The sequence below is a fragment of the Passer domesticus genome, chromosome 16 (assembly GCF_036417665.1).
Source record: "Passer domesticus isolate bPasDom1 chromosome 16, bPasDom1.hap1, whole genome shotgun sequence".
Classification (NCBI taxonomy): domain Eukaryota; kingdom Metazoa; phylum Chordata; class Aves; order Passeriformes; family Passeridae; genus Passer; species Passer domesticus.
Genome location: NC_087489.1, coordinates 10,670,140 through 10,695,076, shown reverse-complemented (window position 1 = coordinate 10,695,076; position 24,937 = coordinate 10,670,140). Strand labels below are relative to the sequence as shown.

Genomic DNA, 24,937 nt, shown 5'->3' with positions numbered 1-24,937 from the left:
CACACAGCAGTGCAGCTGGTAACAAAGGAACTTGGAAGGAAAGTCACTGCATTCATAAACTTAGGGACACACTCTTCACAGTGAGAAAACTGGCACTGATAATTGTGATTGGAGTCTGGATCAGACTGAAATGAGGGCCTCTCTTCTTTTAACTGAATGTTTTGCAAACAGTGAAGCAATATCCAAAACCAGGCATGCCCTGTTTATGACTTAAGAACTAACTTGGGAACTGGTGTAAATTTCAGTCTTGGCTTATTTGCACCTGTAGAAATAATGGTCATGTGAGGTGAAATTAAGCTATGGCATAGGGTAGAAAGGAAGCTGGAGAAAACACTTCTGAAAGACATTCATTTACTATTATTACTATTACTGATTTATTTTTAACAGATATTCAAGTTTTATTTAAGTGTTGGGAGACTATTCAGGAATATCAGGAGCAAGACATGATAAAAATGAGAGGGGCTGTATACAGAGTGAGGAAAAGCAAACAGGAGGGGTGAGGCAGAAGTACAGGAGTGTTCAGTATCTGAAATGTGAACAGATTCTTCAACAGTCACTGCAGAATCCGAGATGAAACCATCCAATGTTCCTTTGTTCCTCTGCCAAATGTTATCTCTGTTTCAGAATGAAGAAGATATTAAATCTGAAAATGATGAGGCTGATGATATGCCAGAGGTTCAAGACACAGTGCAGTTCATACCAGGCAGTAAATTGCTTTGGAGAATAAACTGTAGGCCACCAAACTCATCACAGGTAACTGTTTCAATCTGCCCCTGCCTTGCTCTTGCTGGTCCAACATGAGTAATGGTCCAGGGAGCCTTGTTGCAGTGTCACTCCTTGGCACAGGACCAGGCTCTGGCAGTTCTCGCTGCACTGAAATTATACTCCAGCAAGCTGTGCTTTGGTCCTGTGCTGAAAGCAGCCTGCTGTGCCTGAGCTGGCACAGGGAATGTGTGCTCTGAGTGCAGCTGGGAATCTGGGGACTCAGCTTAACCTGTCTGGGAGATCTTTGCACTGAGAGTGGCTGAAGTATGGATACACATTCCCTTCTGCTGGCCCTGCTGTTCCAAGACAAGCTGCCACAGGGTGCACTAGCTGGGCAGCAGGATATTAATATCCATAGTTTCAACAAGCCTCTTCGGTCTTTTAGGTGTGGGTGGTTTTGTTTGGTTTTTTCTAAAAATGGTGCTGTTAAATATCAATATTGTAGGCAATCTGTCTTAATCCTCACAAGCAAAGACTGCTTAAAAAAATGAAAGCTGTGATTTCCATCCCCATCTGTCCTTTCTTGTTCTTCCCCTCCAACAAAAAATCAGCTGGTGTTGTATGAACCTAACCTTGCCTTCAGGGCAGGCAGTAGGGGTTTGACTCAGCAATTTCTCTTGGAAGCTTTGTTGTATCCACTCATTGCAAGGAACCCAGCACTGCTTTGCTGGAATAACTTGAGTGTTCTCTTCAATTTGCTGTTCAGATGTACAATTTCACCAGTTTTGCTGTGAGCCTCAACGAGCTGGAGCAGGGCATGGAGGCAATCCTGGCTCCCACGGACTGCCGGCTGCGTCCGGACATCAGGAACATGGAGAACGGGAACATGGGTATGTGTTTGCTGCAGGAAACACTGGCACAGGAGTACGTTCTGGGAGGGCTGGCTGAAGGGAGGTCGATGCAGGAAACAATCTTCAGTTTCTCATTCTCAGAGCAGCCTTATCTCTTTTTCATCCTGCACACTGAACATGCTTTTGAACAGTGTATGATGTCTGTTTTCTCCCCGAAGAGCCTGGGAGAGCAGATGCATCCCAGGGCTGCTGTCCTGTGTTGTGATGTGTTTGCGTGTTTGTTGGCTTGGGAGGAGCTGCAAAATGTGCTCCACTTGCTCTGGAGTTTGTCTGGAGACATGTGGTGAGCAGACGTGCTCTGCTGCTCTGGTGTTTGTCAGAGGAAACACAAAGTGAAAAAAAATCACTCTCTCTGTTGTTGCCTAATCTGAGTTCTTCCCTGCTGGCTCAGTGCAGTGTTTCTGAGAGATAAAACACCAACATCTCAGTTTCAGCTCTGTGTTTGTAGCAGCAGCTTCTCTGAAATGAGTTGTAGGTTTTTGCTGTTAAAGACTCTGTACAGCAAATGCTTTGTCTTGCTTAAATGAATTCTGTTTCATTTCTCTGCTCTTTCCTGTGTTTTCTGCATTTTTGTTTCTTTTTTGCTAAATTACCAATTTCTCTTGAAACATTGGCTAGATGTGGCAAGCAGAGAGAAGGAGAGACTGGAAGAGAAGCAAAGAGCTGCTCGCAAGGAGCGTGCGAAAGACGAGGTGGAGTGGCACACACGGTAAGGGGCAAGGAAGGAGGAATTTGTTTAAGCTTGGAATAGTTGGGTACTGCTTGAATTGTTTTTGTTCAGGAGAGCATGTGTCTGATTGCTTCCGTGACAGCACAATTTATAGTGTCACTTGAAGCATTGCTGGGTCAACAATTAAATATGTAGCTGGAAGCTAAAATTGTTGATAAGTCTGTCTTGGAAAAAATACCTAACAAATGCTGAAGCCTGTCATAATTAACTACTGTGGTAATGCTGAATTTTTTTTTTAACCTACAGAGGTCATGTTTTTGTTAAAATGAATGTTAAAATGTTAAGTGTCATCTCTCCTTTAACCAATTCCTGTCCAGCTTTTGGTAGTTGAGGAAGACGTTGTGGCCCTCTGGGGCTTTTTATTTTCACACTCTTTGGATTTCTTGGCTTGGATACTTCAGAAATTGCCTTTTTGATTGCATATTCAAGTGATTTCTGAGTCACAGAGTGCATCAGGGAGTGATGTGTGATTTGGCTGCTGCTCCCACAGGGTGCTTTTCACAGCTGCCAGTGCTGTGCAGTCAAGTGTGTGCTCATGGCCAGTTGCTTCCTTCAAAGGCAAGAACTTTGGGATGCTCCATGATTTTATGAAATTCAGAAGAGAAAGCATTCTTTTCCCAGAGCTGGAGGAGTAGCTACAGATTTTTTCCAGTTAATGCCTTGAAAAATCTCTTCCAGAGAATATAAAATTGGTTTTGGTTAACGTGGTTTAAAAGTGAGCAGCTGTTGATGTTCTGTGCAGGGCACAGCTCCATAGAACAGAAACTGTTTCCCCTTGGGAGAAATTTCCAAAAATGATTGTGTAACAGATTTGGCATTCTTTTAAAGTAAAAAATAATATATATAATCTAGAGAGTCAATGTTATTTTTACTTGGAATAGGACAGGAATTTTAAAATCAATTTAATACTCCTTGACTGTATGCTAAAATAAAAGGTGCTCTACAAGGTGATGATAATTGTGTAGGAAGTTCAATTATTTTCATGTTCAGAATATTTCCAAAGAATTTTTTATAAGAAATACCAGTGTATTTTTAGAATGGTTTGTCAAAGAAGCAACACTGGGGGTTTTTTCCTCTGCTAATAACTATTCATTGTGTTTCCTTTTTTTCTTTTATTGTTTCTCTCCTTTTTTTGTTTTACAGATGGTTTCATCAAGGCACTAACCCATACACTGGGACTCCAGATTGGCTGTACTCAGGTGGTTATTTTGATAGAAATTTCTCAGACTGTCCAGACATATACTGAAATTCCAGAAGCAATTGCTCATCTCATCCGGACATCTAGTTACTAGATTTCATTCCAAGCCAGTTACTCTGGTTTTGTTGATAGCAAAAACCAGCTTTTCAAAGTAAATTTTAACAGAAATTCTATCAGTCAACAATCAATGATTTAATTCTCACTAACGTTGGATTGCCAAATATTTAAATACTGCTGCGCTCATTCCGTAAAGCTGCACCTGAAATCATCAAGTTTTCACTAATTTTCAGAGGGACCTTTGGTTCTCCATTTCCTCCCCTAGTTTCTCTGGCAGGAGGATATGCTGTATCCGTAGAGCACATAACATCCTTGAAAACTACATAACTTAAATAAACTAGAGATAATATCCTTGATACTTAGTACAATAGAGAAGAAGCTGAAGTTTTTGGCACTCGGAGCAGGGATGAAAAGCCAACGTGGTACCAACAGGATCAAACCCAGTCCTGTCACACTCCCCATGCTGTATGTAGCACTCCCTGGGGCAGGAGCTCCTGGCCCCACTCTCAACAATTCCATAACTGAGAGCCTTGGGAACACAAAACCCAGCCCCAGGCTCTCTCACTGTAGTTGTCTGTTACAGAGTCTTCACAACTTTGGGACACTGTGAGCATTAAACTGCATACCTGTGATAAATCCCATAGAGCATACGTTAGGAGAAGGGAAGGGCACACCCAAAATGTGCATTTCCTGAGGTCAAATGCTGTCCTTACCATAGGAGAAGCTTTGGAAGCAATAGCAGGAATGTCGAGGTGGTTCCAATGTACAATATATTGCTTGCTACCACTTGGAGGCTTAACTCTTCTGCACTACCTTTGGCAGCTTTGGCACTGTGTATGCTTCTAGACTAAACTTTCCTTTGGGAGCACTTCCGTGTGTGTATCCACGCAGGTTCATGTTTTGGGGAAGTTTTGGTTTGCATGTTTCTCATTATTAGGTCATGTCTGTTTTGTATGTGAAAAAGCAGAATCAGTTTAAAGCTTTGGCAGAGTTATACCTATTACAAGTTTCCTGTGAGCACGTGATGTCAAAAAGTGGGATTTTTTTTTTTAATTCCATATCAAACCATCAAAGCCATATAATACTGGAAATAATCAATTACTGAACTGATGCTTTCATTTTCTTTCAAGTGGTATACTTCAGGGCCAGGCTGTGGAGGAAGGCTTGAAAAATTTGGTCCAGTAATTAAAACTTATCCTTATGTTGCTGCTTCTTTTATGAAAGTTTTTAATTGAGTAACCAGGCAAAAATGGAGAGCAGCTGTGCTGCTGTGTAGTTTACAGTAATTTAGAAATTGTTGGTGTTAAGTGCCAGCAACATGAAGAGTCCAAGAAAGAATTGGTCTGATTTTTGTCCAAAACATCTGTGATTTCATCCAGAAAGTAGATTTTTTTAGTGTTTCTCAGAAAATTAAAAAGCAAAAGAAAATTAACATATTCATAGAGAAATTGTTCCAGCAAATCATGTGTACAACAATTGGATTACATTTGGGGAAAATTTAGTTGTCTCCATTGGAAAAATAAGCCGTAAAACTTCAAGGCAATAAGGAGGGGCACAATCTGAATCTTGTTCTTGGCAACTTGATTCTGTTGCCAAAATTTGTAATTTGTGTTGATGGAAGTCCTCAGAACTTGAGCTGGACTTAGTGGCACAGTGGGGTTGTGTTTGTTCCTAGTATGGGCACAGACACTTCTGAAAAGACACTGCTGATCCACATGGAACAGCATAAAATAGTTTTGATAAAAACCTGAGCTTTAATGACTGTGTCAGGCACTGTTAACCCCTTTCCAGACGTGCTGCAGATACCATAGGGAATTTTTTGTTAGGTGAGGATTAAAATGAATCCCATATTAGACCAGTGGGAGTTTAAAACTTACTTTAATTACATGGTATGTTCGATGCTGGAGTGACGTTTTTAAAACAAGGCATATAAATAGAAATTGCCTGAATGGAAAAAAAACTGTACAGTTGTTCTGTTTCCAAGAGGAGGTGTACAGGTTAGCATCCCTTTTGTCTAAGCCAGGATTTAAATTCAAAGACCTAAAGCCTTGTCATTATGTGAAAGCATGAAACAATTGTACCAATGTGTTTAATCCAAACTTCAGTATAGAATCTTCATGGGATATAAAAAGAAACTGGGAACATTTCCAGTTTAAGAACACTTCATTAGTTGCATCTTCACCCCCGTCTCCCTTTCCTTTAGTCTGAAGTTTTCAGTAAAATTTCAGATTAGTTCCAAACCCATTCTTTTAATTTATTGTTCTTCATTGGCAACACTTTCAGAACCCTTCCCTGCGCTGCCGACACGGCTCTGCTTGGCCAGCCCTGGCATTCCTAATGCTCTCAAAGTCCAAAAGTTTTTATTTTCGATGCAGATCTCGCCTCAGTAGTTTACGTGTCAAAACATTAATAACTTTGCACCTTTTGAAAGAATGTCACTTTTATAACTTGATTAAACACTGTATATAAGATAACTGTGTTAGTATATGTTAATACAGCTGCATAGAGAAACCAGCTAGAAAGAAATTATAATAAATACTTAATAAATAAATACCCTTTGGGCCTCTGGATGGTGACAGAGATTTTTGTGAGACCCGTACAGCTCAGCTGGTGGGGGGGGGCCAGGAGGCCTTTGGCTTTGCTCAGCCAGCTGTGGGGCTGTACCTTGATTTCATTGGGATGGTCACTGGGCAGAGATGATTTAAATCAGAGCTTTGGACACCTCCAGCCCCGGGTGGAGGTGCTGGCTGGAACTGGCAGGGGGAAGAGCCTCGGGAGCATTGCCAGCACTGACCTCGCCTGTGTGAGGATGGAGAGGGAGCTGGGGAGAGTGGGCTTCTGGTAAAAAATGACTTAAGGAGGAAGTTTTTCACAGAAAGAGTGGTCAAATACTGGAATCATCTGCCCAGGGAGGTGGTGGAGTCACCATCCCTGGATGTGTTTAAAAAAAGACTGGATGTGGCACTTGGTGCCCTGATCTAGTTGAGGTGTTAGAACATGGGTTGGACTGGATGATCTTAAAGGTCTCTTCCAGCCTAGAAATTCTGTGATTCTGTGATGTTATCAATGTGAAAGTTCACTTGGTATTGCTGTCAGCATTTGTGTCTGGGAGGTGATGTCCTGCTGTAAACGGGGAGCAGCTTTTCACACATCCAGCGTTTGTAGAACACTTGGCACCTGGATCAATGAGAACAGGAGCCATCGATCCTAGAAGACACCTAATGAGAACTATTTATTCTCGTTTAATAATTTAAAATAATTTTCCAGTAAGTTTTTAGCCCAAAACCGCTTTTAAAAAGCAAACCCAAGACTCTTCACCCAAAGCTGCTGTTGGGAACACACCCGTGTTGACTTTTTTTTTGCCCCTGTGATTTGGGGCAGGGAAGCAATACTGAAATACTGTGAGGCAACCCGGGCTTTGGCCATGGGCCCGGCGGGCCTTTCGTGGAAGGATTTATGTTTGTAACCATTCCCTGCCCTATAAATAAAATAAAGGCGATGTTGGAGACGCGCTGGCGCTGGGCTGTGCTGGGACGGGGGCGAGGGGGTCATGAGGGCCTGGGGGGTGTGAGGGGGGAGCGCCGCCATGTTCCGTGACACAGCAGGGGCGCCTCGCCCCGCCCCCTTTGATTGGCAGCCGCGCCAGCCAATAGCGCGGGGCCGCGGCGGCGCGCGCGCGGGGCGGGGTTCCGGCGCGCGGGGCAGGAAGAGCTGAGGCGGCGGCGGCCGAGGAGGAGGAGGAGGCTGAAGGCTGAAGGTACCGCTCGGGTCCCGCCGCCGCTCCCCCGGGACCGCGCGCCCAGCGGCGGCCGGGCTGGGGCTCTGCTGCCGCGGGGAAGGCGGCACGGCGGCCTCGAGGGGCCTGGCAGAAGATCGCGGCCTCTGGGCGCGCGGGGGGTGCTCGGGCCGGGCCGCGACCCCCCCCCCCCCCCCCCCAGTCCCGGCTCGGCTGCGAGTGTTTGCCCGGCGGCGGGGCCGGGGCCGGCCGGGCTGTGAGCGCAGCGCGACCCCGGAGCAGCCGCGGGGCCGGCCGGGCCCGGCATCGCCGCCAGGCCCGCGGGTCGGGCCGTGCGGAGGAGGGGCCGGGGCAGCGCGAGGGGCAGCGCAGCTCGGGGCAGCCTGTGCGGCTCTGCCCGTGCTGGAGCCGCTGTGTGAGGATACAGCGGGGCTTCCTGCTTTGAGCCATGGTTCCAATTGAAGAAGGAAGCGCCGGGGGACGGTGGTTTAATTTTCAAGCGCCTCAGTACACAGGCTGTCCTTTATTAGTGAGGGGCTGTAGAGCCTCCTGTCTTCATCCAGGGTTCTGCTTTAGCTCAGTTGAATCACCGTGGAACTCTGCAGGCAGCAGAACAGATTGCTTTTGTGAAGCCACCTGGTAAAGGTTGACATTTGATACTGGGAAGAGAGGATATGGGAAGGTTTCTCATCACACCTGCTGCTCTCTCTTTCCAGGATGTCTTCAGGTGCGTTATTTCCAAGCCTGGTGCCAGGCTCTCGTGGCTCCTCGAGCAAATACCTGGTGGAGTTTCGGGCAGGGAAGATGTCCCTGAAAGGCAGCACTGTAACTCCAGACAAGAGAAAAGGCCTCGTTTACATCCAGCAAACTGATGATTCCCTCATTCACTTCTGCTGGAAGGACAGGACTTCAGGCAATGTGGAGGATGTGAGTATGAGCTGGTGTTTCAGTGCTGGGGTGTTATGTCATGCTCGGATCTGCTGGCACTGCAGAAAGAGCTCCTGCAGGACAAATTAGGGTGAGAATGTCACTGACAGACCTGCACTTCCACATGCTCTCTGCTCTGAGGAGCAGATGGAAGAAAGTTTGTGGAGTAGAGCAGTGGGATTTGGGAGGTGAAAAGGAATGTTGATGTAGTTTCTCAAACATTTGTTTCTCCTGACACACTTTCCAGGATTTGATTATTTTTCCTGACGACTGTGAGTTCAAGAGAGTCCCGCAGTGCACCACAGGCCGTGTGTATGTATTGAAGTTCAAGGCAGGATCCAAACGACTCTTCTTCTGGATGCAGGTTTGTGGGAAGCCAAGGACAAAGGTCTTGGATGAAAATCCCCCCAGTGTGACTCATACCAAGAGCAATTCTCTTGCAGGAGCCCAAGACAGACAAGGATGAGGAGCACTGCCGTAAGGTGAACGAGTATCTGAACAATCCCCCCATGCCAGGGGCATTGGGTGGGAATGCCAGTGGAGGCCACGAGCTCTCAGCACTGGGAGGTACAGTCCATTCTCTGCTCCTTCATCTCAGAGGCTTTTTTTTTTTTTTTTTTAAATTTATGTCTAGACTAAGCCCCTAGAGTTCCCTAGGAAGAAATCCCTGATGGCTGTGGAGGGTGAGCTGGGGACAATGTTATTAACAGAATGTGCCTTTAGCAGAATAAACTGTGCTGTTAAATAGGTGTAGGCTGAAAGTTAAGACTGCCAGGAGAAATCTCTTTGTTTCCAGTAGATTCTCTGGAGTCTTACCTCTTTATGAAACCACGTTACATTTATCTTTTATGAAGATCATGAATCAGTAAACACTTGAAACTGTTTTTCCATACAGAATGTGATGCCAATTAATCTCCTGCTGTTTGAGCCGGAGTGCTGTGAAAAAAACCATGTGAATATGTTGTGTTTCAGAATGTTTTTGTTTTTAGGTGAGGGTGGCTTGCAAAGCCTTCTTGGAAACATGAGCCATAACCAGCTCATGCAGCTGATCGGACCAACGGGCTTAGGAGGACTTGGTAAAATGCTTTAATATCTTTATGCCAAAATGGTCTTTTCTCCTGCCAGGTTAAATCTTACCTGACAATGTTCTCAAGCAGTGCTATTGATCTCAATAGCGCTTCTTTCATGTGAGAAGGCAAAGCCCTGCCTCAGAGGTGAGCTCAGGGACAGAAAAAAGGGTACCAGATTCTACACAGCACTCAGCTCAGGGCTTGATCTGCAAGGAACTGTGGTTCTGCTCCTTGCTGTACTGAATCTTCTGCTTTTTTCTTCCTTGTTTTTTTCTACTCCACTTTTTCCTCCTAAATATTCACTGGAGCAGGGGCTGAAAACCAGTGATTTGCTCCTGGTGAATGTGCTGGTTACCAAGCTGTGGGATTGCTTGTGTTGTCTCTGATTCAGTGAATATTTGTGTGCAAAGTAGAAAGAGTTCAAGAGGAAGGTCGGAGTGGTCCCACCCCACAGCACTCCCCAGTCAGGGGGCAAGGCTCAGGGCAGGGCTTTCTCTCCTGGGCAGCCCTGGGGGAGCTGGAATCACTGGTTTCTGAAGGGGCTGGGGGCTGTTCTCATTGCTGTCTGTGCTCCAGGAGCGTTTTCTGATGGGTCAGACCCTCGAGTGTAATTAGGCAAAGGAGCACAGCAGTGACAAAGGTTCTGTGCTTAAGCTCAGAAGTCCAGTTTTGTGGATCTGGCTGGTGTCTTTTTAGCCTCAGATGCATATTGGTGGGATGTTCAGATGCAAATCTCATGGTAGTGTTGGAAAAATCTGGCCTTTCAGGATGTGTTTGGAAAAGATCTTCCTCTTGAAGCTTCACATAATCCTGAGACTGTCCTCCTTTTTTCAACACTTTTCCTCAGCAATTCTTCTTTCCTTGCCTTTACGTTCAGCCAGAACCAGATTGACACGTAGCAGAAAGAGAACCATCTGCTTGCTGCTGCAAACAGTGGTTGTGGTGAGTCCCTGGGGATCATTTCCCCTGGGAGTGTTGTCTTCATCACAGCTGGTTTGCATCTCTTGGGGCTCTGCAGAGCTCCAAAGGAGCTCTCTTGCTCCTGGATCACTTTTACCATGAAATGGAGCAGAGCAGTGTGTGGTGAGCTTCACCTGCCACGCCTGCTGCTGGGGAAACTCGGGAAAGTGACAGGAAGTGCTGGTTCTATGGGCTTGTTCCTGTGCAAGGAGGGGCTGGCAGGGGCTCATTCTGACCTGCAGGGTCTGTAGCTGCAGTTGGCCATGGGTTTGCTCACTGAATGCTGTTCTGTCCTCTGATCCCAGGTGCTCCCAAAGGTGGGTGAGAAATGCAGGTGCTTTGTGTGTATAATCAGGTGTGGTGCAAGGAACTGCTGATGGGAAATGGAGTGTTTGGCTGATGTGGCTCAAAGGAGTTGTAGGGGAGCAGTGAAGTCCCTGACAACTCCAGGGGGCCAGCAGCCAGGCCTTCTCCCAGCTGAGGTTCTTCTCCCTGCCACAAGTCCTTGGTAGCTGGAGGAGGCTGGTTCTGGTTTCTTTGGCATAAGGGTGTTGGTTTCCTGCTGGCTGCTCCCCTGAGAGCACTTGGTGTGTGGAGCTGTCCTTCCTTTGCCTGTGAAGTGTTTAAGAGCTTGGCTAATTCTGTTGCCACATCTCTGCGTTAGGTTTGAAGCTGCAAACCCCTGGTCTGTGAGGAGAGAGTGGTGGCGACTCAGAGATACCTCTGGGATCTTCTGCTGAGGGCCTTGGTTTTAGAGTTCATAGAAAAGTTGGATTTTTGGTGTAGCAGATAAGAGGAGAGGGCTGTGTCACAATGATGGCACAAACCAGAGTAACTTCACACCTAGAAACGGAGTAATTTCTGGGATGTTCAGCTCTCTAATGGGGATGCAAGATCAGAAAAGAAGATTCTGTTAATTTGGAGAAGGGGATAGGAGGGCGGGTTGGGCTCTTTCACCCCCTCCTCTATTTTAGCAAATAAAACCTTTCAGGTACAAGAGCAGCCTCTCCAGAGAAGAGAGGTGCAGAAAACCTGAAGAAATAAACGTCTAAACCTGTTCTTCTTTTATGTTCACGGAAGGTGGGCTGGGTGCACTGACAGGACCTGGGCTGGCCAGTCTGCTCGGCAGTGGGGGACCTCCAACCAGCAGTTCATCATCGAGGTAGGAGCCCTTGTCTGCCCTGGGCTATTGCAGTGGGAACTTGCCACTGCTGTGGGAGGAATCATGCCTTATTGAATGGGGAATATGGTGGGAATCAAGGCTGCTTATTACCTCTCTAAAATGAGGTAGGAGTTTTTCATACTGTAAGGGTTTGAAAAGAAGCTTTTCAGAATACAAGAGGTTTTTGCAGGGGATTAATGACCCTAATTATCTTGCCCAGCTCTCGCAGCCAGTCGGCTGCAGTGACTCCATCTTCCACCACTTCTTCCACGCGGGTAACGCCGGCCCCGTCCGTTCCTGCGGCTGCCTCGGTGACCAGCCCCAGCCCCGTTCCCAGCTCGGGTAATGGAACCAGCTCAGCCACAAGCCCAACACAGCCCATTCAATTGAGTGACCTTCAGAACATTTTAGCTACTATGAATGTGCCATCTGGAGCAGGAGGACAGCAAGGTAACAGTGCTCTGACCAGGCAGCTGCTGGATCCTGGAGTCCTTTGGAGCTGTTTTACTGTCCTGTCCTGTTCCACATTGGTTTGAAAGGTCTCTTAATTTTTTTGTTCCTGTTTTTTGGTGTTTTTTTTTTTTTTTAATTTCATTGCTGGTTTTGACTGCTTCAGGAGACTTATTCTCACTCCAAAACTGAGAGGGAGAAAAGATGGTGGCAGTGTGGTAATTATTTTAATTCTCAGACCCTGACTAGATAATTTGATTTACATGTCAAAAACGTGGGGTTTGGGTGTAGTCTAACAGCCAACCCTTTTGTTTTCTCCTAGTGGACCTGGCAGCTGTTCTGACTCCTGAGATCATGGCTCCCATCCTGGCCAACGCTGAGGTTCAGGAGCGACTGATGCCTTACCTTCCCTCAGGGGAATCCCTGCCGCAGACTGCCGAAGAGATCCAGAACACCCTGACGTCTCCTCAGTTCCAGCAGGTAGATGCTGGCTCTGGGGGGAACTTCTTCCCCCTTTCCCATCCTCCTGATTCACCTTGCCCTGCTTTTCCAGGCTTCTGGCACTGTTCCGAGTGGGAGGTTGCTCAGTAGAAGTGGAAAGGAGTGACATGGTTTAATGGAGCATTAGTTCTTCCTGCAGTCACTCAAGGGCAGATGGGGAAATCGTTTTTACTTTTTCTTTTGGAGTTGAGCTTTACCTTCTTTACTATAAATGTGCTCTGGCAAATGACAGAAGTAGTAGTAGCAAATTCATTACTCCCTTTCCAAATGGCTCCTTAAAGGTAATTTCATGTGACTGAGCAGAGGAGATGCTCATGGTTACTACACTACATCCCTTGAAACACCAGTCCTTAATTGCAGGACACTGTGTGATAAAAGTTGGCATCTTACAGACCAATCTGAACTAGTAATTTACATCAATTGATTAAAATTTGTCCATTTACAAAATTTCAGGAGCTTAAATGACTGGTTTAGATTAGACTGTAGCTACTTCCATGCAAAAGGAAGCGAGGGACATGTAATTGGTGATTATTTTATTGCATATCTGTTCCCAAGCCCTGCCCTGACAGGACTGCTGTCCTCCTGAGGTAACTGCTGCAGGAATCTGATGCAAACTTTATTTTGATGCTGTTGACTCTAATCCACAGGCTTTGAGCATGTTCAGTGCTGCCTTAGCTTCAGGACAGCTGGGGCCACTCATGAGCCAGTTTGGGCTACCTGCAGAGGCAGTAGATGCAGCAAATAAAGGCGGTGAGTGCTGGTGGGAGCAGAAGGGATTGTTGGGGGTGTTGGCACTGCACACCACCACTGAATAAGGGGTGTAAAGATCAGCTTCTCTCTAACTCTCCCTCTCTGAGAGGTGTCAGTCTGCAAGGTGACTCTTGCACTGATGTTTACATGGAAAAGGTGGGTGGGACAGGTATTCCAGCAGAGAGAGTGAGGTGTTCTGTGCAGTGAGAGAAGTTGGGGCTCTGCAGAGATGTGTTAGCTTTTTTTGCTAGAGATGCAGAAGACTCTGGAGGTGGCACAGTCACCTTGTTCAGGAATGCCTTTCTTGTGGGAGCCTTGAATGATTCACATGAAATCAGTGAACACAGTCAGGGCCAGCTCTGGCAGTGAGACAGTCCCTTTCCCCTAATGAGCTTTTAGCATCTCTCCCATTAATGTCAGAATTCTGGTCTTGGGATGCTCACACACAATTAAAGTGCATAAAATGCTGTGTCAGAGAGATCTGGATGTGTGTTACTTAGTTTAAAATTTTCCTCCCTGTTTGCTTTCTAAGTAACAAAGCTTTAACCTTGTGTGGACAATGAGGTCCAGCCCAGGAAAGGCAATAACTCGTGTGTTTAACTTCTAGATGTGGAAGCCTTTGCCAAAGCCATGCAGAACAGTGTCAAGTCAGACCAAAAGGAAGGAGACTCTAAGGACAAGAAAGATGAAGAGGAAGATATGAGTTTAGATTAAGTTATTTGCTCTTCCTTACAGATATTCCTAGATACTAACTTAAGCAACTGCAGTAGGATTACTAACTTCATATTATGCTTATATAAATCTACAAATAAAGAAATTTTCTTTATCTGCCATACTGTTCCTTCCAGTCTGTATAGCATCCCTACAGTGCTGATTATCCCTCTTCCAGCTCATCAGCCTGATGCTTACTCTCCCCAGGTAAAGTGAAAGAGAGTAACATAAAACTTTATTTTGACTCCAAAGTATGTACCAGTGATTTACAAAGACCATCTTTAATACTACAACTTTAAAAACAGGTCATAATTACATTTAAGATGGACATGTTAAAAACCCATTTTACAATATTTACCCCTCATAAAAAAACCCCACAATATAATGATATAAGTTACAAGTCCATTTCAGAAGCAAGATTTTGTCCCCAAGTGGCCAGAGATATATATACACACACAAATATATATATGACGTGTAAGTGCACGAGTGAACTGGGTGTCTTGGGAGAAAAAAGCTGCTTCAAGTGGAGACTGCACTACACCAGGGCTGAGGGAGGCTGAGCAGGAGCCAGGGTGGGTGAGGGCCAGGTGTGGAGGTAACCTTTCTGTTTCTTCCCTTTCAAGCAATGGTTTCTTGCTTCACACAACAGGACTTTTGTCAGTGTACTACCAGTGCTGAGTGCAAGTGCAGAGCCAGTGGTGGTTGTGCCTTTCTGCTTTCCCTCAGTTCTCCCAGCCTATTCTGTTCTTTTTTTTGATTCTTATAAATTATTCTGATAAGAAGATGCTAATTCTGTGAACAGAATTTTGTCCAAGTTCCCCCTTGCAGAGCTCTTTGCGTAGCAGTAGCAGGTGAGCTGAGCCTGCCCTTGGGGGGAGGTTAAATGTGCCCTTGCTTATAAAACCCCAAAACCAACGGAATTAATCCAGTTTGTCCTAATTGCATTTATTATAAACCAGAAACTGCCTGCAGCCTTTATCACCAGACAGTCTGTGACATTTATTAACAGCCTCAAGTGTTCAGTGAACTAAATCTATGTGCCTTGTACGTGTGGGGTGAAGGGACAGGATTCAGGACGAGCTGCAGGGCTGCTCTGTGCTGCACCACCACGGGCCACGGGGCAGCACGAGCCCTGCTGCAGATCCTGGACCACCCAGCAAGGACTCACCTGTCGCCACATCCCGCTCCAACTTTTTGGTTCTATTTGTGAAACATCCCCAAAGTGCCCCTTTCTCCCCAACCATCCTCCCCTGCCCTCCTTCCCCTGGGATTTGCGGCCCAGACCTGTGCCTGCAGTCACTGGAGAGAAGTGTGTCTGAGCACGGTCAGTGCTCTCAGTGGTGACACCAGGGCTGCAGCAGCGTTCTGTCCCTCGGGCTGTCCCTGGTGTGGCACTTAGAGCACGGGGCAGCCCTGCAGGCTGACAGAGCCCCGGGCAGCCCCTGCTCGAGGCAGCTCCACGTGCCTCTGGTTAATCTGCAGGTTCCTGACACAGCCCACGTAGTGAGGGAGGGGAGGTAACAGCAGCCCTGTGCTGGCCTTGTCTGTCTCTGCAGAAGAAACAAAAGCAGGCATTAGTCTGGCAAAGGCTTAAACACCTCTTCCTCACACCAGGAATAGTATCTGCCTTGTCCTTGGGGTATTTCATCCTGGAGCACATCTTTCCCAACTCACCTGGCAGCCCTCCCAGGGAGAAGGTTGCCCTTGTGCTGGGTGCAGGAGGTTGGCTGGGTCCCACTGTGTGGTTGCCTTCTGTGTCCACATCCACCTGGATTACGTTTTTCCATTTGGTAACTTCAAAAGAAAACAACAGTCAGTGCTTCTTCCTTACCCATGGAGCAAGCCCACCTCTGCTCTCCAGCCTAGACCCACTGCTGGAGCAAGAGCTAAACTACTGAGGGTCAAAGGGCCTGGCCTAGCTCTTGGGAAATGCCCAGAGTTGGGACAATCTCCCCAAATCCTCACCCAGGGCTGGCTGAGCAAGATGAAGGTTTAAAATGCAGCTGTGACAAGATGGGGCTGCAGCTGTTCCCCCAACCCCAAAAAGGGCTTGATGCAAACCACCACTTGCTCAATGGCAGCTACATTAAAGGCTGAATTTCCTGTGCAGGTATGAATTCTGCAATCCCCCCTCCCAACTATGGGCTTGGAGCCCTTTGGATACACTCGACACCAAAGCAAATTGGGCTTTCACTTCAAGCTGGACACAGTCCAGGATGGATCAAGTCCTGTGGCACATCCTTGGCCTTGCCAGCAGCTCCATGGAGTGGAAAAACAACCTGCTTCGCCTGACTACCAGAGCTGACAGTGCTAAGATCAGGGAGGAGTTCTTGTTAATTAGGAAATTGCCCTCATGGCAGCTAAGTGCACACGGCAGGTGGATAGGGTTTAAATTCCTGAGCCTGGGCTTGTCCTGAGCTCCCTAGGAGATGTGGGCTGAGCAGGGCTGGAGCAGAGGCACAGAACCAGGGGAGCTGTCACCTCACCTGCAATGGTGTGCCACTGCCCGTCGCAGAGAGCTGGGCTTGTCACCGACGCTGAGAACTCATCAGCCCCAGAGCCCGCTCTCACAGTGACCTGGGGTGAGAGAAACCCATCAGAGCTGGAGAGCTGAGAGGGACAGGCAGCAGACACCCACTCCCTGAAAGCCTGTGGGGGATCCCCCTCCCAGTACCTTGGTCTCCTCCATGTAGAGCAGGAGATGGTGGCTTCTCCGCGTGCCGATGTGGAAGATGAGGCCAGAGGCACCGCGGGGACGCACCTCCAGTGTCACCTCCAAGTCCTGCTCAGTCATCACTGCGTCAGCTGGAAGAGAAACGCCACTGGTGAGGAGTGGGCATTCCCAAGGGGATTCCCAGGGAGTGTGACCTCCTAATCCCTGGCCACAGTGGGGTACCTAAGGCGATGGAGCCACCATCTGCAGCAAAGAAAACGCCGCTCTCCAGGGCGCCCTCGTAGCACGGCGTCACCCCAAAAGTGCTTGAGGGGGGACCCAGGGGCCTCCCGTCCAGCTGTGGGTTCCTCAGGCAGCCATCAAAGCTGGAGGCCGATGCAGCCTGTGGAGAGAGGCCCCTGAGCACACAGCAGGCAAAGCTGGGAGGCACGAGCTAATGCCATGGGACTGGGAACAGGCTGAGAGAGGGAGATGCCATGGGGCCGCCAAGCCCTTACCGGTATGTGAGCCTTGGCTTTTCCAGCTGGAAGCCCCCCCACGTACAAGGGGGTCTGGGCCACGAAGAGCCCCGTGGTGGCCACTGCAGCACCCTGGGCTCGCAGCCCATCGATGACCAGCTGGGCCCGGCTCTGGTCCCTGCTGAAGAAGACCTGCAAGGAGCAGAGGTCAGTGCCAAGACTGGGAGGAGCCCCAGCAAAGGGAGGCCTCAGCTCAGAGGTTCAGCCAGCCCCGGCTGTGATTTCGCTGTCCCCTTTGCTCCCCTGGAAATGCAGTGTACCACACACCCAGAGCAGGGCTGCACTGAGCCAGCCCCTGCAGGGGCACTGCTGTGGTTCAGGGAGGTCCTGCTGAGCCCCGTGCCCCGCTCACCGTGTGCCAGCGCCGGTCACGGTACTTGTCCTTGCTGCGGATGCGCAGCCGGCGCCTGCCCACGTCCACCAGGAAAACAAAGCGCCCGTTGGACACAAAGAGAGCCATGGAGGAGCCCCGCTCGCCCGCCACGTAGAACAGCAGCCCATTGGAGGAGTTCAGCTTCACCTCCAGCGAGAAATGGGACCTGCAGGGACAGGGAGTGTGGGAGCACCCGGCTCTCCCGCAACTGCATGGCCCATGTGCTTCCAGGCCATGATCCCAGGGCCAGGACTGCACGGGGTGGGCACGGGGCGAGGCTCACCTCCACCCAAAGGAGGCTGGGATCTCATCAAACTCCCAGCGGCTGCTCGGGGCCCCCCCGAAGCGGAAGGAGCCCCTGGCTGTGCGGGGCTGGGGGTGCAGCTGGCACAGCCCGTCCTGGTCGTGGCGGCGGCCCTTGGGCGCAGGTTTGCCCGGCACCTGCAATGTGCACCAGGGAATAGAGTGAGGGGAGCATTCCTGCCCTGCCAGCAGAGCTGAGGAGGATGAGGAGGAGGATGTGGGGAGTTCAGGCAGCAGCTGGTACCTTGGGTTTCCGCCTGTCCTTCCTCGGAGTGACTCTGAGCTGCTGTGACTGCTCGCCCAAGGGACAGCTCATGGTGACATTGATGCTCTCCACGTTCTGCTGCAGGTCCACCACCATCTGTGGCTCTGACATCCTGCTCACGGGGAGAAAAGGTCCTTGTCACGGCAGCTGGGAGGCAGGAAGGGGCTGAGCCCTGCTGTGTGCAAGGGGCACGGTGTCCCTCACCGCCTGACGAAGACGTTCCCGATGCAGCCGGTGAGGTTGCTGAGGGCCCCTGGCTCTGCGGAGCCCCCGAGATGGAAGAGCCGCCGCCCGTCCTGGCGCCGCTGCCGCCGCCCCGGCCCGGGGCCCGGCCTGGTGTCCTGCAGCTCATCATCCACGTACAGCCGGAGCCTGGGGGGCAGCAGGGGCTCAGCAGGACCCCGAGGCTGCGGGCACCCCGGCCCCCAGCAGCACCCCCAGCGGGACACCTACCCACGGGCATCGCTGTAGAAGGCCACGTAGTGGGCCCTGCCATCTGCATAGGCACTGGCACTGGTGACTTCACTCCCCAGCAGGTTCAAGGCCAGCTGGCCCCTCTGGAGGGACACCTGGCATGTCCCCTCCTGCAGAAAGCATCACGCAGCAGCTCAGCAGCTGAACCCCAAGGAAGAGCCCATTCACCCCCTAGGAGCTCAGGGTGCAGATCTCACTGCAGATTCACATCCTGGACCCATCACAATCCCCTCTTGCCCAAGGGGAAGCAGCACCCTCTCCAGCAGCCCCACTGCTGGGACATCTGGGGGTCTGCAGGTGCCCACCTGTGTGGAGTGGTGGTAGAGCAGCCCCTCAGGCTGGCTTGTCTGGAAGCTGAAGCCGCTGTAGAAGTCCCGCAGCCCCGGCACATCCGTCAGAGCCAGGGTCAGGTAGCCATGACCATGGACACTGACTGAGCGGGCAACCTGTGACAGACAGCACAGAAGCAAGGTGGGAGCCTGGCCCTGGTCTTGCAGGAGCACTGGGACATGAGTGAGGAGCTCTGCTTCCTTGCTGGCTCTGGCTGTTGCTATAGCCAACCATGTGGAGCAAGCTCCCCACTACAACCCCTCTGCACTAAGGACGTGGGAGGTTTCTGCCTGTTTCTGTGTGAATGAGGGGAGATGGGGGCTGTCCTGGGGGTCCTGTGCTCCCTTTCCCTGCAGACCCTTGCCCAGCACGCTGGCCAGGCTGCCAGGGCTTTGTGCTCACCAGGAGGTCCGAGGTGCAGCCGTAGCTGACGCCCACGGTGCTCATGCGCTTCAGGTCGACGTATTTGCCAAGAGCCTTCAAGCCCTTCATGCAGCCCCGGATGGGCCCACCCGTGGGGAAGAGAGATTTCAAACTGCAGGAGAAGCAGACAGAGTTAACGAGGACAGCCCCAGGCAGGACACAGCCCTGGGCAGGATCTGGCCCTGCAGCTCTTTCAGGCAAAGTGCCTGCGAATGAATTGTGATGGTCACGGGTATCTCCAGTGTCAAGGCTGCTCCAAAGCACTCAGCGTGGCAAAGGAGGACTTGGTGACACCCACCAGCACCTCATCCCTCACCAGAGATGGAACAGTTATAATCCTTAAAGGCTCAGGATGATGGACAGGGAAAGGAAAACTTCCCCCTCAGTTTCAGCAGGGTTCCAACAGCCCTGGATGTGGCTGAGAAAGGCCCAGGGCCACCACCAGGGACTCGAGGGGAACATGCTGACTGTCCCACCCCAGTGCAGGCTGGACCCACCTGGGGGGCAGCACGGCTGGGGGCACACCCCCCAGGTAGTAGGAGACAGCGTTCTCCAGGGAGTTCTCCTGCTCCACCACGAAGATGGTGAGGCGCTCCACCCGCACCAGGATGCGCTTCTTGTTGTTCATTTTGAGGAGGAAAATCTGGATCTGGAGACAGAACAGAGAAATGATCTGTCGGTCTGGGGCAGTTAGGTCCATCACAGAGGGCAAGACAAAGTGTCAAGTTAATGGCTCAAGTCAAAAAACGTCTTGCAGCTCTGACCCCCTCAAAAACAAGGGTCCATGTGCCTCCCACCCTGGATGAGGAGCCCCCTCTCCCATCCAAGAGAGCCCCATTACCTCTTACCGCTTTGTTTGTGGTGCTGCTGATGGTGAGGGATGAGGAGTTGCTCGGTTTTGCCATCTCCAGGCCAGAGCTGAAATCATAGTAAAGAGCCAGCTTCCCATCCCGGATGGCCAGACACAGGAACTGACCCTGGGGGAGGCAGGATGGGCACTCAGCAGGTGCCCAGGATGCAGCTGTGGCACTGAGCCCACCTGCCCTTCAGCATTGGTGGGAGCAGTCCCACTTCTGTGCCCTGTCACAGTTATTTGGGATTTATTTTCAAACAGCAGCCCTGTGCTGGGGCAAAGGGATAACACTGCAAGCTGGAAACGCTCCTTGCAGCACTGCCTGCCCCGGTGAACTCTGGTCTAGCTTGGAGGGTCTCCCAAGCTCTGCAGAGCCTCTCCAGCACCAGCCAAGTGACTGCTGTGAGGTTTGGGTCCAGTCCTCTCATGGCTTTTAACAACAGTGCTGAAATCCTGCTCCAAAGAGATCCCCAAATCCCTCCTCTCCAAGTGTGCTGAACTGGGAACGCCTGAGACCGTCCACTGAGGGATGAAGGCTCCCCAGGGGAGCAAGCACCTGCCTGGTTCTCCAGGAAGAAGATGATGCCGTTGTAGGAGACCACGCGGATCTCCTGCTCGAAGCGCTTGGTTGTGCCGAACTGGCTCTCGAACTTGATCTCCGCGTAGCCGGTGCCATCAAAGTAGGATCCATCTGTCAGCCAGGGGTCTCCCGTGGACTTGGACCTGAGACACACAACAGGAGGGATCAGTCCCAAGGCACGGAGCGAGCAGAGCTGAGCTCCTTGGGGCAGGCTGCTCCTGGCCCGGTGCCCACCTGGCGCAGGGTTTCTCGGCAGCGGTGTCCAGCTCGAAGGTGTGCTGGAAGTTGTAGAGGCTCACCACCTCCTCGTTCAGCGTGTCCAGCTCCAGGCACCCGCGGTAGTTGGGAAAGCGCAGAGCAGGAGGAGGCTGGGAATGAAAAACCCAACACTTGAACGGGGTTTCCCTCCTGTAAGAGCCTCCTAAAGCCCGCTCCCCGCTGCCCGCCTCACCGTGAAGCTGGAGGGGTAGCCCCCCACGTAGAAGACCACGTTGCGTGGGTCCAGGTTGAGCAGCCCCTGCTCTCCCTTGGCCACGCTGTCTCCCTTGATCTCGTGCACCCTCTGCCTCTCCACGATCACCGACATGTGCCCATACTGCAGGATCCTGCAGCAGGGAGGGATGGTCAGGAGCAGGGGAGACCCCCAAAGGAACGAACCCTGCCCTCCCTGAGCAAAGGCCCAACCTGTTGATGCTGATGGTGACAAACTGCTCTCCAATATCCTCATCGACGCTCAGGGAGGTTGGGTCCTCGTCTCCAAGTTTGTAGATCCAATGCACTCTGCGGTCCTTGAGCACAATGCCCAGGTAGTCTCCAGTGGCCTGAATGCAGGGAGAGACAGGGCCACATGTTGGCATTTGGGACAGGCAGGAGCTCTCCCTGGTGCTCCCAGGGCTGCACTGGACAAACAGCCCCCCATTCCACCCCTCACCCAGGCTGATGGATGCATCCAGGGGCTTTGTGTCCCCCACAAAGATATTCAGGGACCAGGTGAGGTGCTGATGTCCAGGCATGGACATCACTGATGCAACATGGGCTCCATCACCCTCTGGCCCCATCTCACCTCTTGGCTGCCCAGGTACAACACGAACCGCCCCTCCTCTGCCTCGTCCTGCTGGCTCCTGGGCTCGGGGTTTTGGATGTAGAATTTGAGGGATGTGTAGGCTGCTAAATCCTGCAGATTGCTGGGCATCCGGACCTGCACCCCTGAGCTGCCATTGAATTTCATAGGCACTTTCACCTGTAGGGAGACAAATCCAGCCCTGTGGCACTGAACCCACTGCCTGGTCACTGCCAGTTCTACCAAACCCCAGGAGAAAGGGACACCAAACACCCTTCCCTGTGCATGCCACCCTCGGGTGAGCCCTCCTGCACCCAGGCCCCCTGAGCTGACCTTGCTGGCAGCATTCCTCGCCTGCGTGATGAGCTGCCGGATCCTCACGATGTTCTCCGACACCGTGGCGTTCTTGTTCCTCCTGTTCTCCAGGCTGCTCAGCTTCTCCAGCAGCAGGGGAATGGTGCTCTCCAGGCTGGACACTGGAGTTGGAAGTGGAGCCAGGAGTTTTGGAGGTTAGCAAGGAAGGGAAATGCAAAGTTCAGGCAGTTTGAGAAATGCAATGTGAGCAAGTCACAGAGAGACTCCCCTAAACCCATCAGCCTTGAGGGGGGGTCTGAGAATGCTCCACTGCATGCAACCTCCTGCAGTAAAGCTACAGGTGATACAGACATTGCAGGAGAGGAAAACAGAAAGGGCCAGGACTTAAAGCATCAGTATTGGCTACCTCCCTCTGCTCTTGATCTGGAGCTGCGAAGCACAGCTTCCAAAAATACTCTGGGGGCATCTGTGCATGCAGTGGCCCGTATCAGACTCACCCTGATAGCCCACCTGGCTCAGCACTCACCAGATTTCCTGGCATCCTGGACTGCCTGGTTCAGGTCTTCATTTCGGAGACCTCCATACTGGTTTTTCCACTCATCCAGGTTCTTCTTCATGGTGCTCAGGGCATCCTCCACTCTTGCAGCTGTTTCATTCGCCTCAGCAGCAGCTGCTTTGGCATTCTGGATTGTGTCCTTTGTGTCCTCTGCAAAGAAAGAAATATCTCTGAGGTGTCCAGGAGCAGGGAGGAAGCACCTTGGATCACAGAGAGTGCACGAAGAAGGGAGCAGAGAGAATCAGTCCAGCTACCCCAGAACAAACCTTGCTCCCTGCCCAGCATGTCCTGCACAGACTGGAGCTGGGTCAGGAGCTGCTCCTTCCTGGCACGGAGATCAGCCAGCTTGTCCTTTGCTGTCTGCAGAGTTCCTTTAATAGCTGCAATTAAAGAAATGCACATGCTGTTTGCTAGAGCTCAGTGCAGCCCAAAGGACAGCAGATCCTGCGAGCAGCCTCTCTCACCCCCGTTGAGTTTGCTCTGCTGTCTCCTTGCAGCCTCCTCCAGGCTGCTGCTGTTCCTCTTCAGCATTCTGGAGGTGGCCCCGAGGTTTTCTGATATGACATTCTGTGAAAAAAACCAGGGACTCTGAAGAGGAATTCAAGTCTCTGGCACTGACTGCACACAAAAACGCTCACTCAGACAACTGCAGAGGGGTGTGACAGGGAGACCCAAACACTGAGTGTGGGCCCAGCTGTGGCAGACTCTGCTCTCAGGCACAGAGCACAGCGCTCATGTGTCAGAGGGAAGGGAGTTTGCTTTTTGCCCATCTGACAGGGCTCCCCACAGCACGTACCATCAGGGCCTCGCTGGCTGCCTTGTCAGCGTCGTGGGCTGCCTGCTCTGCTTTCCTCACAGCTTCAATGATGCTGGCGTAGGCATTGGAGGCATTGACTGCCCTCTGGATAAAGCCATCCTGGTTTGTGTCCTGGATAATGCTGTGTTGGAACATGAAGCCATCAAGTCCATGGAAAACAGCCTCTTGCCCGTTCCCTCACAGACAAACCCCTCTGTGCTCCTCAGCACAATGTGTGCTCCAGTATAAAACTTTGGAGGTGATACCCTATAGCATCAAAGGCAACCCACAAGGAAGGGGACAGAAGGAATTTGACTCCATCTGATCAGAAGGCTAATTAATTACTTTTTTATACTATATTATTCTATACTACACTACATCTAAACTGGATCTGCCAAGCACTCACTCTGCATACAATTGCACAGACTCTCTACCAACAGTCCCAACACACACACTCTTGGCCCTGATAGTCCAAGGAAACAAAACATCATCACTTTGGGTAAACAATCTCCACATTGCCTTCTACTTTGGCACAACATAAGCACAGCAAATGAGGTAAGCATTGTGTTTTCTTTCTCTGATGTTCAGAGAATGTGAAACCCAGAAATATTCTTGAGAAGAATTGTGCCTGGCTTTTCTCTGTGAAAAGAAACCTAGCAACAATAGCCCCCTGTTCCTTTGCCATGGTGGGGCTGCAGTTTCCCATCCCCAGCTCTGGCAGCAGCCAGCCTGGCCAGTGAGGCTCAGGACAGGTGCCTCACCCAGACAGGTTCCTCGCGAGCTCGTCCAGGAGCCGGGCGTGCTCCTCTGCCTGCTCCACGATGGGGATCTTGCTGCTGGCCGGGGAGAACTTCTTGACCCGCTCGGTCAGGGGCAGCTTGGCCCCATCCAGCAGTGCTGCCAACTTCTCGTATGCCTGCAAGGACATCTGTCACTGCTGAGGGCTGCCACACCTCTCCCCCTGCCCACGCCAGAGTGCCTCTGCCACTCACCTCCTTTGCACGCTCCATCATCTGCAGGAAGTCAGAGACCTGGGCAAGGGCATCCTTGGCCATCTGCAGGGTCTCCTGCACCAGTGCATGCTGCTTTTGGAGCTCCTGGCTCTTTTGCTGGACACAAAGACCCCGGGTTAGGGACCAGCAGGGCTGGGACAGCCCCCTCAGCCCATGGCCAGGACCGTGGTGAAAGTCTACCTGACTCTCCTCGAGGTTGTTTCGGTTCAGGCTGTTCAGCTCCTCTGTCTGCCTGGTTTTGTTCACGGCCTCGTTGAGGGCATCTCGCAGATCCATGAGCTGGGAGCTGTGCTGGGCCAGCCGCTCCTGGATGCTGCTCACCAGGTCCTGGTTGGACTGCCAGCGGGCGTGCAGCTCGCTCTTCACCCGGTGCAGCACTGGGGAGGGGGGAGAACTCTGCTAATTCCTCTTCCTGTGTTAAACAGACTCCTTCTGGCTGCCCCAAAGCCTGGCTGTGGTCTTGGCAGATACCAAGGTCAGAAGTGACCATCTTCCACCCCTCCCTCCCTCCTTTTCAGCCTAGATGGCACAGGATC

General features: G+C 50.9%; 3 protein-coding genes across 11 annotated transcripts in view; 2 read left to right on the top strand and 1 right to left on the bottom strand.

Moving 5' to 3' along the window:
• The window catches only part of OSBPL2 (oxysterol binding protein like 2), a 33,300-nt gene extending 27,131 nt beyond the window's left edge, over positions 1–6,169 (top strand). For all 4 annotated transcript variants that reach the window (XM_064391179.1, XM_064391177.1, XM_064391178.1 and 1 more), the window contains 4 exons: positions 625–753; positions 1,472–1,595; positions 2,235–2,325; positions 3,490–6,169. In XM_064391179.1, coding sequence (XP_064247249.1) covers positions 625–753; positions 1,472–1,595; positions 2,235–2,325; positions 3,490–3,592 — 447 coding nt within the window. In that variant the 3' untranslated portion in view covers positions 3,593–6,169. The remainder of the gene's footprint in view (positions 1–624; positions 754–1,471; positions 1,596–2,234; positions 2,326–3,489) is intronic.
• Positions 6,170–7,274: 1,105 nt separating this feature from the next.
• On the top strand, positions 7,275–13,990 carry ADRM1 (ADRM1 26S proteasome ubiquitin receptor). Of its 5 annotated transcripts, none has more exons than XM_064391967.1 (10): positions 7,275–7,358; positions 8,054–8,264; positions 8,512–8,628; positions 8,708–8,831; positions 9,254–9,340; positions 11,375–11,456; positions 11,677–11,906; positions 12,229–12,386; positions 13,055–13,157; positions 13,765–13,990. In XM_064391967.1, the coding sequence occupies exons 2-10, from the start codon at positions 8,055–8,057 to the stop codon at positions 13,869–13,871; spliced, it is 1,218 nt and encodes a 405-aa protein (XP_064248037.1). In that variant the 5' UTR covers positions 7,275–7,358; position 8,054; the 3' UTR covers positions 13,872–13,990. The 5 variants fall into 5 exon arrangements, with proteins under 5 accessions (XP_064248037.1, XP_064248038.1, XP_064248036.1 ...); XM_064391968.1 differs by having other exon boundaries at positions 7,292–7,351; XM_064391965.1 differs by lacking the exon at positions 7,275–7,358 and adding an exon at positions 7,826–7,976.
• Positions 13,991–14,133: 143 nt separating this feature from the next.
• Positions 14,134–24,937, bottom strand: part of LAMA5 (laminin subunit alpha 5) — an 85,343-nt gene continuing 74,539 nt past the window's right edge. For both annotated transcript variants that reach the window (XM_064391963.1, XM_064391964.1), the window contains exons 53-80: positions 24,582–24,778; positions 24,381–24,497; positions 24,150–24,304; positions 23,389–23,530; positions 23,057–23,159; positions 22,859–22,972; positions 22,563–22,742; positions 22,055–22,197; positions 21,725–21,901; positions 21,346–21,482; positions 21,113–21,266; positions 20,896–21,029; positions 20,642–20,804; positions 20,077–20,205; positions 19,726–19,877; positions 19,208–19,340; positions 18,781–18,921; positions 18,455–18,585; positions 18,206–18,373; positions 17,981–18,113; positions 17,717–17,874; positions 17,413–17,599; positions 17,040–17,192; positions 16,765–16,924; positions 16,543–16,673; positions 16,355–16,445; positions 15,543–15,662; positions 14,134–15,418 (exon numbers count right to left, since the gene is read on the bottom strand). In XM_064391963.1, coding sequence (XP_064248033.1) covers positions 15,264–15,418; positions 15,543–15,662; positions 16,355–16,445; positions 16,543–16,673; positions 16,765–16,924; positions 17,040–17,192; positions 17,413–17,599; positions 17,717–17,874; positions 17,981–18,113; positions 18,206–18,373; positions 18,455–18,585; positions 18,781–18,921; positions 19,208–19,340; positions 19,726–19,877; positions 20,077–20,205; positions 20,642–20,804; positions 20,896–21,029; positions 21,113–21,266; positions 21,346–21,482; positions 21,725–21,901; positions 22,055–22,197; positions 22,563–22,742; positions 22,859–22,972; positions 23,057–23,159; positions 23,389–23,530; positions 24,150–24,304; positions 24,381–24,497; positions 24,582–24,778 — 4,058 coding nt within the window. In that variant the 3' untranslated portion in view covers positions 14,134–15,263. The remainder of the gene's footprint in view (positions 15,419–15,542; positions 15,663–16,354; positions 16,446–16,542; positions 16,674–16,764; positions 16,925–17,039; positions 17,193–17,412; positions 17,600–17,716; positions 17,875–17,980; positions 18,114–18,205; positions 18,374–18,454; positions 18,586–18,780; positions 18,922–19,207; positions 19,341–19,725; positions 19,878–20,076; positions 20,206–20,641; positions 20,805–20,895; positions 21,030–21,112; positions 21,267–21,345; positions 21,483–21,724; positions 21,902–22,054; positions 22,198–22,562; positions 22,743–22,858; positions 22,973–23,056; positions 23,160–23,388; positions 23,531–24,149; positions 24,305–24,380; positions 24,498–24,581; positions 24,779–24,937) is intronic.

Bases quoted from the DNA above. Each gene is read 5' to 3' on its own strand.
- ADRM1 (XM_064391967.1), top strand. From the start codon at position 8,055: ATGTCTTCAGGTGCGTTATTTCCAAGCCTGGTGCCAGGCTCTCGTGGC. The intron at 11,457-11,676 runs GTAGGAGCCCTT...TATCTTGCCCAG, and splicing joins ACCAGCAGTTCATCATCGAG to CTCTCGCAGCCAGTCGGCTG. The intron at 11,907-12,228 runs GTAACAGTGCTC...GTTTTCTCCTAG, and splicing joins TGGAGCAGGAGGACAGCAAG to TGGACCTGGCAGCTGTTCTG.